The 15,413-nt window shown below is 39.8% G+C and overlaps 1 protein-coding gene across 2 annotated transcripts in view; it reads left to right on the top strand.

Moving 5' to 3' along the window:
• Positions 1 to 15,413, top strand: part of PALS2 (protein associated with LIN7 2, MAGUK p55 family member) — a 141,060-nt gene that overhangs the window by 104,432 nt on the left and 21,215 nt on the right. For both annotated transcript variants that reach the window (XM_063452368.1, XM_063452367.1), the window contains exons 6-8: positions 4,259 to 4,390; positions 7,890 to 7,989; positions 11,721 to 11,789. In XM_063452368.1, coding sequence (XP_063308438.1) covers positions 4,259 to 4,390; positions 7,890 to 7,989; positions 11,721 to 11,789 — 301 coding nt within the window. The remainder of the gene's footprint in view (positions 1 to 4,258; positions 4,391 to 7,889; positions 7,990 to 11,720; positions 11,790 to 15,413) is intronic.

Raw genomic sequence — 15,413 nt, 5'->3', positions numbered from 1 at the left:
TTACTGAGATTGTGGATTTGGGGTTTTCATGAGCTGTAAGCCATAATCATCTCACTTATGACAAATCCTGGCTTGAACTATCTTGCTTTGTATGTAATGCGTCTATCTCATATATTTCCCCTTTTACTTTACTGAAATAAATGAACTTTTGCACAATATTCAAATTTTTCGATTATCACCTGTAGTTTAATTACACACAAGAGGAACAGGAGATATGATTTTCTAAAATAAACATACTGTGGAATAAAGGAATTTTAAAAATCAGATCTCTCTTAACAGTGTGCGTAGAGAGACTGTTTGGAGACATGCAGTGGAGGTGTGGCTAGGACTGCATTAACAAAGTAATTTAAGTCCTAAATGGCAGCGATTTGATCAGTGAGATTGCAGAAACATGTACACACCAACACTATTTAATTAAGTTAAAGTTGTTTCGTGCTTAGAATGTCTCTTTAATATATCACTGTGCCTGGACTCTGTGAGCAATGGTTCCCGCATCACTGGTAAACAGTTTACTCACCATTTAGTAGAGATTCTTAGTTACTGGAAGCTGGACTTCAACCAACTATATCAGGGATTAATGCAGGGCTTAAATATTTGTTAGGAATCTAGGAGCCAGTTTTTTTTTTTTTTTTTAAAGGGACAGAACCACTACAGCTTAATGCTCAGGTGCCTATAGGCTGTCCCTGTATCCTTTTCAATGTAAACGCAACATTTTCAGAGAAAAGGCAGTGTTTACATTGCTGCCTACTAAGACCTCTAGTGACAGTCACTCAGACTGCCACTAGAGTTCTGGGTCAGTGCTCTGTATAGAGGCGCTAAATGTTTCCCATAGAGAAACATTTAGCGCCTCTATACAGAATATCCTTCCAATGCTTTCCAATGGAAAAGCATTGGCTTAGCTGAGATCATAAAGATTATCCCAACTATGGAGGCGGGACAAGCCATGGCGAAACCGGCACAGCGTTGGGGAAAGAAAAGGTGAGTAAAAACACCTCTCATGTGATCGGAGGGGGGCAGGTGCCTAACCACACACACAATCTGACAGGCACATGCTTTCAGACATACGCACATACTGACAAAGGCATGCACACACTGACAGAGACAGCCTCCATGCTCACCAGGGCGACCAGCGACAACGCTCCATGAGCCGGCCACCCAGGGTGGCCAATTGCTTGCCCAGTAGGTAAAGGGCTGATAAATCTCAGCCGCCAGGGTGAAATTTCTAGTCTCCATGGAGACCTGGCGTCTGGGATTTGTTGAGCCATGGATTAATGCTATGATGATGTCAGGCAATCTCTGACCCCTATCACTGTGTAATGCAGTGGTGTATCCTGGTTTTGTGCTGCTCTAGACGTCACATTCCGGCTCCCAGCCTCACTCTGCGGCGCGCCCCCGACCGCCCAGCAGCCCGCCTATCAGCCCAACCGGCATGTCAGTTAGCTGCAAGGCTAACAAGGCGTTTGCCCTGGGCATTTGGGGGCGGCTTTTTTTGCCGCCCCCTGGAAAATGCCGCCCAAGGCAAATGCCTTGTTTGCCTCGCGGCTAAAACGTCCCTGGTGTAATGTATACAATGCGCAGCTCTGCCTCTCCCTTATAGTCTTTGGAGGCTGAGCTTCCAGGGAAGGAGAATCTCTACCAAGCACCGTAACCTCTTCAATCCATTGAAGTGGTTGTTGTGTTCCTTTAACAAGAAATAAATTAACGAAGAGCCTGCTAACATGAGATTGCAATCTAAACTATAAAATACAAGAGGAAATGCAACATAGTGGACTGCAATATAATTGGAAGGTGAGAAAGTGAAGTGAAGTGGATTATGGAGCCAATAATTATGCTTGGAGGGAGTAAAGGACAAATTTATAGAATGGCAACTACCCAGCCTAACAATAGGCTTGCCTGAAGAGAGAGGTTTTAAATGACCTTTTAAATGAAGAAAGACTAGGAGAAAGTCTGATGTGAAAGGGCAGACAGTTTAACAGGAATGAAGTTACCCTTAAGAATCGTGTAGGTTAGAATTAGCAGTTTGTGTGTGAACAGAGGACATGAGTAGGTAATTGGCAGAGTGACCAAAAAGGAGTGTACCTATGAATAATTGTAGAAATGTAATGATTGTCAAAGGGTTGAATCATGAGAGAAGTGACCGGAAAGGAAAATAAGCCTGACCGCATCATTTGTTATGGACTAAAAAGAGGCAGCATGGTTTCTGGAGAGACCAATTAGGTGAGTGTAACAGTAGTTGGTGCAGGAATTTACAATAGTATGTATAGTACGAAATTCCTTAGTAGCATCTTACTTAAGAAATGTGCAAATGCAAGCAATGGGTTTAAGGTGGAAATGACCGGATTTGGTGACAAAGTATATTTGGTGTAAAGGTGAGGTCAGAATCTTAACAAGAATGGGCTGGTGGATACCATCAACTTGCAGGAAGAGTGACCATTGTTAACTCAGTTTATAAGGAGGGGAAATGAGACGCTTAGTTTTAAGTCATCTAGCTGGAAACAGAGGAGATGGATCTTCAATAATGTGGAGGGCTTGGAGTTTCAATTAGTTCACCAGTCACTTCACCTAGTATGTCACCAGAGATTTGCTTTATGTTAAAACACGTACTGTAGCGTTTTACACACTCATTCTTAGAAGGGATGGTCACATGCCTGTGGATATTTAAAGATATTGCAGCAGTCACAAGGACAACTCCAGCCTGTTAGGTATCTCTCAGGGAAACAGATGCACCATCAAGTCAAATATTAGTTGTCATGACTTTTAATTCTGTCTGCTGTATGAGCAGTGAAAATAGCAGAAGGAAATATTGTGCAAGGACACATATTGACCAAAAAATTATATGGACATTTCTCAATTAGCATGGAAAATATGGTCGTCATTACTTTGTGAATACCATGGTTTTGTAGTGTAATTTACATTTTTTACTATTTCTATCTAAAAACCTCATCTGTCCAAATATGATTTGCGTCAGCCTACATGAGCAGTGTGGCCACGAGGATGGCTTTTCTCGTGATTCACGATTTTACAGTTTTTTTTTTTTGTTTTTTTGTTTTTTTTTCTATTATGATTAACCTGGCAAACTAAAGTTTACTCTTGGTATTCCTTGTGATAAGTCAATGGGATGGCAGCGGAACTAATAAAATGTCCACCTTTTGTCACACATCTATACACTTCTACATTACATAGTGGCATTTGCAAGTTTTTGTTGTAAAACAAACATCTAATTGGCAGCATAACTTAGAGAAAACGACACATTGTGCATGGGTAAAGAGAGCCATACTAAAACCTAGACAAATGGCATATAAGGCATTATTCACTAAACTCAGAATTGTAGCAAATTGATATTCTATAGCTAAAGTCAAGTTATATTACTGATTTGTTTCAGAAACTCCAACTCTGCTGTAGTCACAGCATATTTATTTTAGTCTCAATAAGCTTATGATGCTGCAGTCACTAGGGGAACTATTTTACCTTTAGTCTAATCATCCTCTAAGTGCCCACCAGCTCTCCCTATTGTCCTAGTGACTGGACACATCCGACAAGAGCAAAAAAAAAAAACGAAGGCCTCTCATACGCATCACATGGTCCACGCAACCCGAACGGCCTACACAGCCACACAGGGGGAGAACCCGGCCTTCTCTGTACCACCACCTCACTTTCCTAACACACAATCACACCAATTTACATTGACATGGTACTCATCCTACCAAATGTTACTTTGTTTTTGTGAGTTTTCTTTCTTTGTTTTTCTTGTTACATGAGTCCGCTTTAATTTCTAACTGCCAAACAGTCATCCTGGCCCTGGACACTAGAACCCGCCTCCATTGCACTCTAGTTCGACGCCAGGTGAAACCTCAAACGAATCCAAATGCATGACTGTTAACTACTACGTGAACAATCATTACTATGTTAACCCTTTACTTTTGTTAATCACACTGTTTTAAAAATGAACATGTACTTTTGCCAAACACTAAAATAGAAAAAAAAAATGGGGCCCAGGAATTCTTTGGTATATAAAAACTTCATAGAGATAACGTTGTTATGGGTTGGGAGTGTTTCTTTAGGGATTGAAGTGTAGCACAGTTATGGGAAGATGATATGACAAATAAATATCACTCTGTTCAAATATGTACAAAGTAAAGATTTTATGTCCAATGGCTTTTCGTGAAACCTGTAAACTGCGATAGAACATGCCTTTATCTATCTTTGCACATTGGATCATATTCTATATAAAGCTTTGCTTTTTCCCCTCTGGTTTTAGGTATATGTAAAGTGTCATTTTGATTACAACCCATTCAATGATAATTTAATCCCATGCAAAGAAGCAGGATTAAAATTTTCCAAAGGAGAAATTCTTCATATAGTCAACAGAGAAGATCCAAATTGGTGGCAGGTATGTTGAAATTATAATACAATGACCTGTTGTTTTTCTCTTTAACCAGGAGTTACTTTCATGTTGTAATCTTCATTTACCCTCTAATTAAAGTATTTTGTTATTTAAGACTCAGAACACTTCTAGCATTTCTGCTATGTGTGTGTTCAATCGTCATTCATTTCAATCCATGTAGTAGTTAATAGAATTTAAAAAGTGGAAAGAAATGGGTTATAAAGGGGATATATTTTTAGGATTTTAAGATCATTTCCATTCAGGTAGCATAAGTAAAGACAAATTCCTCCATTTTTATTAGGTGTAGACTTGCAGAAATGGTATGTCCATGCAGAATTGTGTAGCCGGTTGCGGGACAACTGTAAACAGCCTTTTAGTAGCCCAGGTTTGATTGGGGTAGTTTATTAGCTCCACACTTGTTATTACACCACATGAAACATAATTATTTTAGAAACACCTGATCAGATAAAAGGATGTGGTTCAATACTAAAGCATTCCTGTCTGGTGGTGTCCGGTCCGGTGTTTGGGCTTGTTCCTGATGTTGTTTATGGTCCTTGAAGAGATGGTCAAAAGTAATTGCTTGGTTTAATGATATCACTTATTTTAATGAAATGACTATTAATGTGCCAAGAAAATATGTGATGAGAATATGTGACAAGTCTATTGCATTCTCTTTCCGAGAATGAAATATTTTCTGATTTCCCTGCACTTGGGAAAACTGAAACCTGATTATTCCGATGAGCGCAGAGCTTTCTAACAAATATTTCTGATTTTAATAATGGTTCTGCATGCCAAGACATTACATTATGCAGCCAGAGTTGACCATTTTTTCTTTTCTCCCTGATTCACATTGGTTTGTCTGCCGTGAGAAAGGGCACCTGCCTTATGCAATGTTGTATTATCTTTAACAGCCTGAGGCCAAAAAAAATATCTCAGAGAAAGGGATTTTGGCAACTCCGACAAATTGATTTTTGCTTCTTAACCTGCTTCGATTTCCCCTAGTGCTTAGGAAATGTTGTACTAAGTACTTTATATCTTACAAACGAAATGTTATGCACTTTTACAATACTATAATTACAGTAAGCAATTTACTTTAATTTTTTTTATTCTCCTGTTCCTTTAAAGCAGGGATGTCGAACATGCGGCCCCCCAGATGTTGCTGAACTACAACTCCCATGATTCTTTCAATGAAACAGCCAGGTAATCATGGGAGTTGTAGTTCAGCAACATCTGGGGGGCCGCATGTTCGACATCCCTGCTTTAAAGGGTCTTTCTGCTGCAGTTTCTCTGCTCATTTCTGATTCTCTGCTATTTCGAAGTTAAATCACTTTTGTTTCTGTTCATGCAGCCTGGCCACAGCTCCCTGGCTGAGACTCAAAGCAACCTACATGAAAAAACGGTTTAATTTTCAATCAGATGTTAGCTTGCTATAAAAGTTCTTACTCATACTCTGCAAATTGAACTTTAATCACACACAGGAGGTGCCTGTTGGGTCTAGAAGGCTAATAATAAAGCAGGAGATAAGAAATTCTAAATTAAACAGACTTTGCAATAAAGGAAGTATAAACATTAGATTACTCTTTACAGGCTTTAGTGAGTAACCCTGAAAGTGAATTTCAAATTTGAGCCTCAATACCCAACTAGAAAAATTCTCTAACCTTGTTTTCAGTTTTATTGTTTTGATTTTAAAATTTAAATTTCACACTAAAATCCTGATAATTCACTCTTTAGCGAATAACCCTGAAAGTATTCCATATGAGAGACATATTGCAGCAAGGTCACAAAACACTGTTCCCAGAACTATATCACTAACTGAACACCCTCCCCTCAGTCTCTTGCAGCCCATGTGGGTTCATTATAAGGAGGAACAGGCAAGTTATGCCAGATATACAAAGCCTATTCCATCAAAGCCAATGCAGCACATTCAATATAAAAAGATTCTTACATTAATATATTATGTGTAATAGGCACATGTTGTGTAGGAGAGCTAAGTGAACAGGCACATAAAATCACAAATAAAAATACAAGTACTATTGAAAAACCTTCAAACTTTGTGCAATATTTGCTTGTAATTTCTATTGCACAGCTTTACAGAGCAAGTCTGCCCAACATACTGCAGGGATGACCTGGAATTCTTGTACAAAAAGGCTGCTAGCTGCATCTAATTGTACTGCAATCTTTGTATGCAGTAACATAATTGTCCATAATAAAAAGATGAAATGCAGAGAATTCACTTCATTCTGTACAATCAAACTGCCACAAAATACCCTTCATTCCTAGATATCAAGACCCCACAAATATTGGCATTTGGAATAAAGTCCTTCCCAAACGGAGGATGTAGAAAGCTATAGAATCCCTAGTACCGCTTCTGCTACACATGTAGGAAGGTTGATTAGTTGGAGTTCTGAGGTATCTGTCAGTGTGGCAGTCAATCGAGGTGTGTTTAACTGTGCAATGTAAAAATTACCCTTTAAAAATGAAAAAAATAATACATTGCAAAGTTAACACTACAGGACCACTGCATCATTGATCTCACTATTCAGAAGGAAATTGATTGGTCAAGTGAAACCCAAATTAAAAAAAAAAAAATGTATTTATGGAAATGCATCTTTCTAACAAATTCTTGGTTTTTATATGCCCATGCCTGTACGTATATTTGACATTTGTACTTTTTGTGCAATATGGTTCTGCAATGGCTTTTTTTATCTTATAGGTTAATATGGTATTTATAGTTCTCAGCTCTAAAGATACTCTTTCTTACCTTCAATCTTTCAGCGTAAAAAGCTTGTATTTATCTACCATGTTTCTGTTGAACATCAATGTCACGTGTCAGTCTGTCTGATTTTTAACCTTTGGCACTATAGTGTGTGTCAAATGCACATCTAAAGATTTTCAGCCAGCCATGCAGTTAGTGCATTGATAACAAAAAGAATATAACAAAAAACACTTCCTCATAGGCTTTAGGCTAGTCTGCAACCACAACAGAGCCACGTTATCCCTCCCTACTGTGAATAATGTAATGACCATCACCTTGAAAGCAAGCCCAGAAGGAACAGTCATTATAGTATTAAAACTAATTCTTACTAGGTGTACAAATTGCACTGTACAGAAGAAGCCTGCTTTGCTTTATTTTCATTATAGATGTTAGAAATATACTGTTGGTTTGTGTATATTTGTTGTGCATGTGTTTTTTGCTTAAATGCAAATGTGTAATTCAGACATTATTCCAACATGCTAATAGTCACACTCTAGCTTAATAAACCTTTTAACTACTTGTTTTCCCAAGATGCCTTCTAAATATGCTAATTACCATTCAGGATTCCTTCTGCTAGCTGGTCATATGTTTAACACTATGTTAAAAACTTTACATTGTAGCATCTGGAAATCCCAGCTGGCATCAGTAGAACTGAATGGAAGCTTTGTAGAAGGATGTTTAATTCTTTGCCAGGTTTTTTTGTCATGTTTTTGTAGACAAGATATTTAAAATATTGTTAACTATTTGCAGGCAAGCCATGTAAAAGAAGGAGGGAGTGCAGGCCTAATTCCCAGTCAGTTCCTGGAAGAAAAGAGGAAAGCGTTTGTTCGAAGAGATTGGGATGGTGCAGGTATTTTTAATTATATACATCTTAACCATGTAATTGTAAGAGAACTATGTCTGATTATGTGCATAAAAAGGTGGCTATTGAACATTAATAGCTCTATTGAAAGTACTGTCTGAATGGAGATGTACATTTTAGAACTGTTTAAAATGTATTCCCTGTAATTTTTAATCCTATAAAAGTTATTGATCTAAAATTAAAAAAGAATAAATAAGAAACATGGACGCTGGCATTCCATAATAACATTTCTACAACTTGTATGCTAAAAGTAACTATCCAGCCCTTTTGGAAGTCTATGACTCACTCACCAGGGGTGAATTTTCACTTGCCAATGGGTGAGCAAAAAATGTTCAGATATATATTGTCCACAGACCATCACTTTAAAAATGTCTAGTGCATCCTTAAAATAGGACTGTCGTGTGTGGGATTTGCAACAAATGCAAAGGCACTACAGGGGAAGATGGCAGTTAAAACTAGCAGAAGCTGGGTCAGTAGTGTAATCTCTATAACAGAGGCCTGTGAAAGATGTTTTCTCCCCATTATCTTGAGCAAGGGGGCTTTTTCTTTTGCCAGTTTTTGCAATTTCTTTGTACCGTGCAATAAAAGAACACGTCAAGCACCATAACCACTACTTCAGTGGTTATGGTGCCAGAAGTTTTATATTCACCCACTGTGTGTATACATGGTGCCAGAAGTGCCCTGACTCCATCACAGTGTAATTTGTCAAATGTTTTAGTATAGTTTGATAGCTTACATTTAAACTCCAGTAGTCCCTGCTTCTGGTATTCACCTTAAGTAACATCTGGCTAGCTCCCCAAGAGTGTGCTCATTGGCTGAGAATATCACATGTGCACTGCCGATCACCATGCGTGGTCCTGTTTCTACTGCAGCTGTGTGAAGACATCTAGCTTCTCCTGCAGTAGAAGACTGGATGTGCCATGGGTGCCTGAAGAACCCAGTTAAGTTGTCAAACCTTTCTGAAATGGTTTGACAATAGCACCAGGGCATTTTTAGCGCTGTAACCACTACAGCGGGATGCATTGCTTACGGTGCTTGGAGTGTTCCTTTAACCCCTTAAGGACACATGACATGTCATGATTCCCTTTTATTCCAGAAGTTTGGTCCTTAAGGGGTTAAACAAAGTAGAGTCTATATTTTGTTCTAAGTATAGATTCAGATTGTATTGGAGCTTCAATGAAATGTCAATGCTGTGTAAATGCATTTTTCGTAAGGATTTTGTCCTTAAATACACACCTTTTCATTCTGTTCACTCTGCAAATAATCTCCTCTTGATATCTGCTTGTTCCCGCACTTCCAGAATTTTTCAAAGGCTGCACTGTTCCTTTGGAATTCCCTACCGCATGCCCTTATACTCTCCCTTAGAATCCAGTCCTTTAAGAAGTCACTGAAAATTTACTATCTTCCTAGGCAACACTTTTTTTTTTTTTAAATTGATTTATTTTCTTTTTTTGTGTGTATGTACATATGTAAATTACTTGTCAAATATTCCCATTCTAGAACTGTGAAATACTGTGCAATATGTTGGTGCTATATAAATGATGATATATTTGAGAAATGCAACTGACAGTGCTGCTTTAACTACCTTCACTCCCAATCCTGTTCATACACAGGCACCAACAGTCTTCTCTGGATATCTTCAGTGAAAGAGAAAAAAAAATGTTTTAGTTTTTTCCCAGTGTTCTCAACAATATGCAGCCCTCTCTGTCTCACTAAAAGTTTCAGAGCAGTACACCTCAAAATGGGAGGGAGGACTTTTCTGCAGGGAAAAAAGCATGTCTGGGCATTGCAGTTCTTTTGTGTACATTTGTAGGCCTCATTTTACAAATGCCTTATGGTCACAGACAGATCAGTTTTACTTATATGAGAATCTGTCTACACAAAACGTGCATGGTTTCTTAGAAATATCTGCAAGTAAGAAATCTGTTCATATTTGTTCTTCACTCTCACACTTATTATTATAGGTCTTTCATATTATCCTGTGCCAATTATTCACTGCCTCTTGTAAGAATTATGAGAACATGAATTCATTATAACTAATCATGTACACCACATAACATTTCTCGAAAAGGATTAATCAGTAGTGGAAAAAGACTCTAAATATGGAACAGATCTGAATTTTATTAATTTTTTTGACTTGCAAAGCCAACCAATCCTAAGCCTTGGCTAAGCATGCTTTGCAAATGTAATGTATAGAGATGTAAATACGTAATGTCTTCCCTCTGGTTGCACTACATGAAAACTCACCCTTTTAAAAACTGAATGCAAATTCCATAGTTCACTTGCCATACTTTATTCTCTTATCGTCTAAGCTACTCCATATCTCTCCCGTATATACTTTATATCATATGGTCTACTGGGGAATACTTTGGGAGAATGAAAAGCATTAAATGAATGCAGCTATAGCTTTGCTAAGGAAATACTGACACTTAAATTATAATTGTTTTGCATGGCAGAATAATCTTTATTAATAAGTATTTGGTTTGTTTTGTTGTTTTTTACTTTTCTTTTAATCCCTCCATATATTACCCATGTAGTTAAAAATTGAATTATATCTACTTGTATTGTCCCTTTAGGCATCTTTATCTTGCTTAAAGGGACACTATAGGCACCCAAACCACTTCAGCTAATTGAAGTAGTCTGGGTGCTGTGACCCTTTTGCACTTAGTGCTGCAATGTTAAACATTGCAGTTCCAGAGTACAAGACAGCCACTGGGGGTGCTTCCGGAACCCAAACAGACTTTTGGTCCTCATGAACCTCCAGTGTCAGATTTTCCCTATAAGAAAGCATTAAATAATGCTTTCCTATTGGGAGGTCTAATGTGCACTCTGCCATTGCTGCGCTTGCGCATTAGGTCTCCTCTGCCAGCTGACGTCGGCAGAGGAGGAGCATGGGTGGAGCCTGACCCAGCGCCGAGGGACATCGGCACTGGATTCAGGTAAGTGGCTAAAGGGGGCTATATGGGGGGTTGGGGAGGCTATTAACCCTATAGTACTAGAAAACTACTTTGTTTTCCTGGTGCTTTAGGATCCCTTTAATTTCAGACAAGATAACGTTGCTAAGAAAAGTCTGTTTTCTCACAGTGTAGGTATGACTAAATAGCTTTAGGGGGTCTAATTATCTGTTCATGTTTACATGTTGTAATGTGTGAAGAATATTAATTAAAATAAACAACATCTAGACCCAATGACATTCTTGGAATGTCTACTTTCCCTAGATAAAAACGTCATTATTTATAAGAATATATTTTTATCAGAGAGATATCTCTTTCCCTTATGGAAGCAATTTCTAAAGAGATTCTCCTCACAAGACAAGCTGGGAAAAAAAGAGAACAAAGTAAAATTGGCAAAGTCTGCAAGAGGTCTGTATCAGTTTAAACATAAGAGTTCTCCACTGGAATTCTTTCCATTCTGTTAAATATTAAGTATAAAAATTATTTTCATTTTTAGAGCATCAAGAGTGCTTTAATATATTCAGCTCTCTGTAAATATATTTTTGAAAGAAACGTTATATTATATTGGCTATTCTCTATTCTCAATTGAGGTTTTAAACGTAAGCAAATCATTACATTATAGAACTAAAACCTAACAAAAGGACATGTATGGCATTGGATATCTACCTTGTATCAATTGCAAAACTATATTTATGGTAAAAGAGACATTTTTGTTAATTGTATAGTTGGATGTGTTGCTTAACTTGTGGGTTTTTTTTTTTCCAGGGCAATTTTGTGGTACAATAACCAGCAAGAAAAAGAAAAAGATGATGTACCTCACAACAAGGAATGCCGGTAATTTAACATCACCTGTACAATGTACACATAGTTATAGCAAACATATAAATTGGCCTTACCTTCTGCACAGATAAACCTGCAGAGTATTTTCATTGTACTCCATTGGTGTCTGATTTGGCAGCTCTATATTTTTTTTTTTTTTTTTTTTTTTTTATAAATTCTTTATTTTGAAAGATTTTTTGTTTTATGGGGTGGGGGTACAGAAAAGAAAATTGGGAAATAGTTTGTGGTACAGTGTTTACATAACATACATTTACTGTTATAGCAGTCGCTCACCATAAGTATAAGTGCTAGTCAAACAGTCTTAGTTACAACAGTTGTCCATTGCTGGTATACCCTTATTATTTTCTTAACATTGTTCGAACATTTCCCTGTTGTTATAACATTTTCTTTACAAATTGCGTGATAGGTTTCCGTAATGGTATTAGGGTGGGGGTACAGAAATAAAGGGGATGATTGGGAACATGGTTTTTGGCACAAGGTTACAGTTTGAACTTAAACATCAAGAAGCATTTAGTGTAATATCTTGTGACTTAATGGTCTGCTTGGTCGTTTGTGAACGTGCTAGGTCTAAGTGTTTTTGTGGGGGAGCGTGTCCGCTCTGGTGCTCTGGTTGTGGATAGGTTCATGGTGTGTGTTGTCTAGTAGTTACTTGTCTGTTTGTATGATTGATGAGTTGTACTCAATCTTGGTTCCTATTGTTCCCATTTAGGGGTTTGAGGGGAGAGAATGAGAGTGGGGGTGGGCCGAGGGTGTGGGAAGTGGGGTAGGGTAGTCCGAAAGGTTGGATAGTCCTTGTTTTGGGTAAGTGAGCCTAGTGGACTGTGGACTATGTTAGTCGAGTTTGTGGGCTCTCAGTGAGGGTTTCTTCCCTGTCGGATTCAATGGCTTTGTGTGGGTTATGATGGTCTGTGTCCAACTGGGTGTGTGTCAAGTGATGTGGGTGTAACTCTGTCTCTGGGAGTCCCCAGATGCATAGTCTCGTGTTTTCTCTGTTATGTGGCACTTTTTCTAGAGAGTTAAGGTGGTTGTTGTGAGCTTTTGGGTTGTGTAGTGCAAGTGATCTTGAGTAAGGTAGGTTGGGTGTGGTTTGAGTGTGGTGTGTGCAAGTGAGAAGGTGGGGGGTGTGGTGTGGGGTGAAGGGAGGGGCAATGTGTTGTGGGTTACAGGTAGGGAGGGGGGTCTTGTAGTATTCATGGCTGTGCGCCTTGGGTGGGCTCACCCGCCTGGTCTGTCACTCTGTGTTAAGTTGTATGAGTTAGGTGTGAATTCATACAACCATGGGTCCCAGATTTTGTTGAAGTATTTAGTGGTGTCATGTATAAGGGCTGTAAGTTTATCCATGTTCATGGCTTCGTTTATTTTTCGAGTTATCTGTGTTATTGTTGGGGTGTCTGGGCTTCCCCATGTTTCGGCTATTGCTCTCCTGGTGGCTAGCGCCAATTTGGCTATGAGTTTATTTTGTGCTCTAGGGATGTCCTTGAGGGGTCTGGATAAGAGCCAGAGCCAGGGGTCCATCGGGATGGTTGTGTGAAGTGCCTGTGTCGCCTTTTGTGCTATTTGCTGCCATAGTGTGGTTACCTTGGGGCATTCCCACCATGTGTGTAGATATGTACCCCTACTCCCGCATCCCTTCCAGCAAAGGTCAGAGTTTGTTTGTTTCATTTGTTTTAGACGTAGCGGGGTGAGGTACCATCTGAAAAGGGTTTTATAAGCTTGTTCTTTGTGATTGACACATATGGATATCGTTGCAGTGGCTTCCCAAATGTCTGTCCAGTCGCTTTGTTCCCTCGTGGGGCCTAGATCACGTTCCCAGGCTGCCATATACGGCATAGAGCCTTCTCGTGTGTGTCTACTTAGTAGGGAGTATATCTTCGATATTTGTCCCTTTTGGAGTGGGTGGTTTATGCATGTACTTTCTAGTGGCGTGAGCGGGGTGTTGCTTGCTTGTCGTATGTGTGGGGTCTCTATATAGCTACGGATTTGTAGATATCTGAACAAGTCTCTAGTTATGAGGGGGGTTTGTTGGGGGAGGTCTGTAAAGGGTATGATGTTTTGGTTTTTGTAGAAGTGGTGGATGCGTGTCAGGTTATTGTCTTCGAAATGGGCGAAGTCCCTCGGGGACATACCTGGTGTGAAGTTTGTGTTCCTGAGAATGGGCATTAGTGGAGAGGGGCGTGAGATAAGTTTGTGCTTTTCGGTTACTTTGTCCCAAGTTTTGATCATAGTTAGTATTGCTGGGGAGGGGGGGGGGGGGGGGTTGGTGGCCTGGCGTCTTTTGGGAGCCATATTTGTAGGGAGGGGAAGTCTGATCCAAATATGATATGTTCCAAATCTACCCACCTTTTAGCGCCTGGGGTGGCATGCATTTGGATCGTTTGTGTCAGTTGGGCTGATTGGTAGTACTGGGTGAGATTGGGGAGTCCTAGTCCTCCCTGTTTGTTTGGGACGTACAAAGTTCTGCGAGCTATCCTTGCCCTTTTCCCGGCCCATATGAATTTATCTATCTTAGTTTGCAATTTTTTGAAGTCTGAGGCGTTGATCGGAATTGGGAGTGTTTGAAAAAGGTATAAGAACCGAGGGAGGAGGTTCATTTTGATGGATGTCATTCTGCCTATCCATGAGATTGCCATGTTATTCCACTTTTCAAGGTCTTGTGAGGCGGTTTCGATCAGGGGCGTGAAGTTTAGATTGTAGGTTTGTGTGAGGTCTGTTGGGAGTGTGATGCCCAGGTATTTGATAGCTGTTTGCTGGTAGGTGAATGGGTGCCGCAATTGGAGTGTCTGGAGTGTAGGTTTGTCTACCTGGATTGGAAGGGCTTCTGTTTTCTCAAGATTGAGTTTGTAGCCCGAGACTTCTGCGTATTTCGCTAGTTCTATTAACAAGGGTGGGAGAGAGTGTAGTGGGTCCGTAATTGTGAGGAGAACATCGTCCGCATATGCTGCGATCTTATATGTTTCCTCCCTAATGTTAATTCCCTGTATTTCTTGGTGGTGTCTGAGGGTCTGGAGGAGAGGTTCGAGCGAGAGGGCAAACAGTATTGGGGATAGTGGGCATCCTTGTCTTGTGCCGTTCTTAATGGGAAAGGAGTGGGGTGTGGTAGAGTGCAGGAGGAGGGTGGCTGTGGGGGATGAGTAAATGGATCCTAATGCGTCAATGAAAGGTGTTGGGAAGCCGAATTTCCGTAGTGTTGCAAAAAGGAAGGGCCAGAGTAATCTGTCAAAGGCTTTTTCTGCGTCGAGGGATAAAAGGAGGGTTGGGAGGCGTCTGTGGTTTGCGTACCAGATGAGGTCGAAGGTGCGTCGGGTGTTGTCACTGGCTTGTCTGTGTGGGATAAATCCCACTTGGTCCTGGTGGATGAGGAGGGGGAGCAGGGGGTTCAGTCTCTCGGCCATTACTTTTGTAAATAGTTTTACGTCAACATTTAGTAGGGAAATTGGTCTAAAGTGTCCGGGGTCGAGGTGGGATTTTCCAGGTTTTGGTAGAAGTCATATGTTTGCTCGTAGCATGTCGGAAGGGATGGGGTCTCCTTGCATAAGTGAGTTGAAGAGTTTACTTAGTTGTGGGATAAGTGCTGTCGCAAAGGTCTTATAGTAGAGGCCTGTGAACCCATCCGGGCCT

The sequence above is a fragment of the Pelobates fuscus genome, chromosome 4 (assembly GCF_036172605.1).
Source record: "Pelobates fuscus isolate aPelFus1 chromosome 4, aPelFus1.pri, whole genome shotgun sequence".
NCBI lineage: Eukaryota > Metazoa > Chordata > Amphibia > Anura > Pelobatidae > Pelobates > Pelobates fuscus.
The sequence above is the reverse complement of the archived record's forward strand: the minus strand, read 5'-3'. Positions and strand labels throughout refer to the sequence as shown.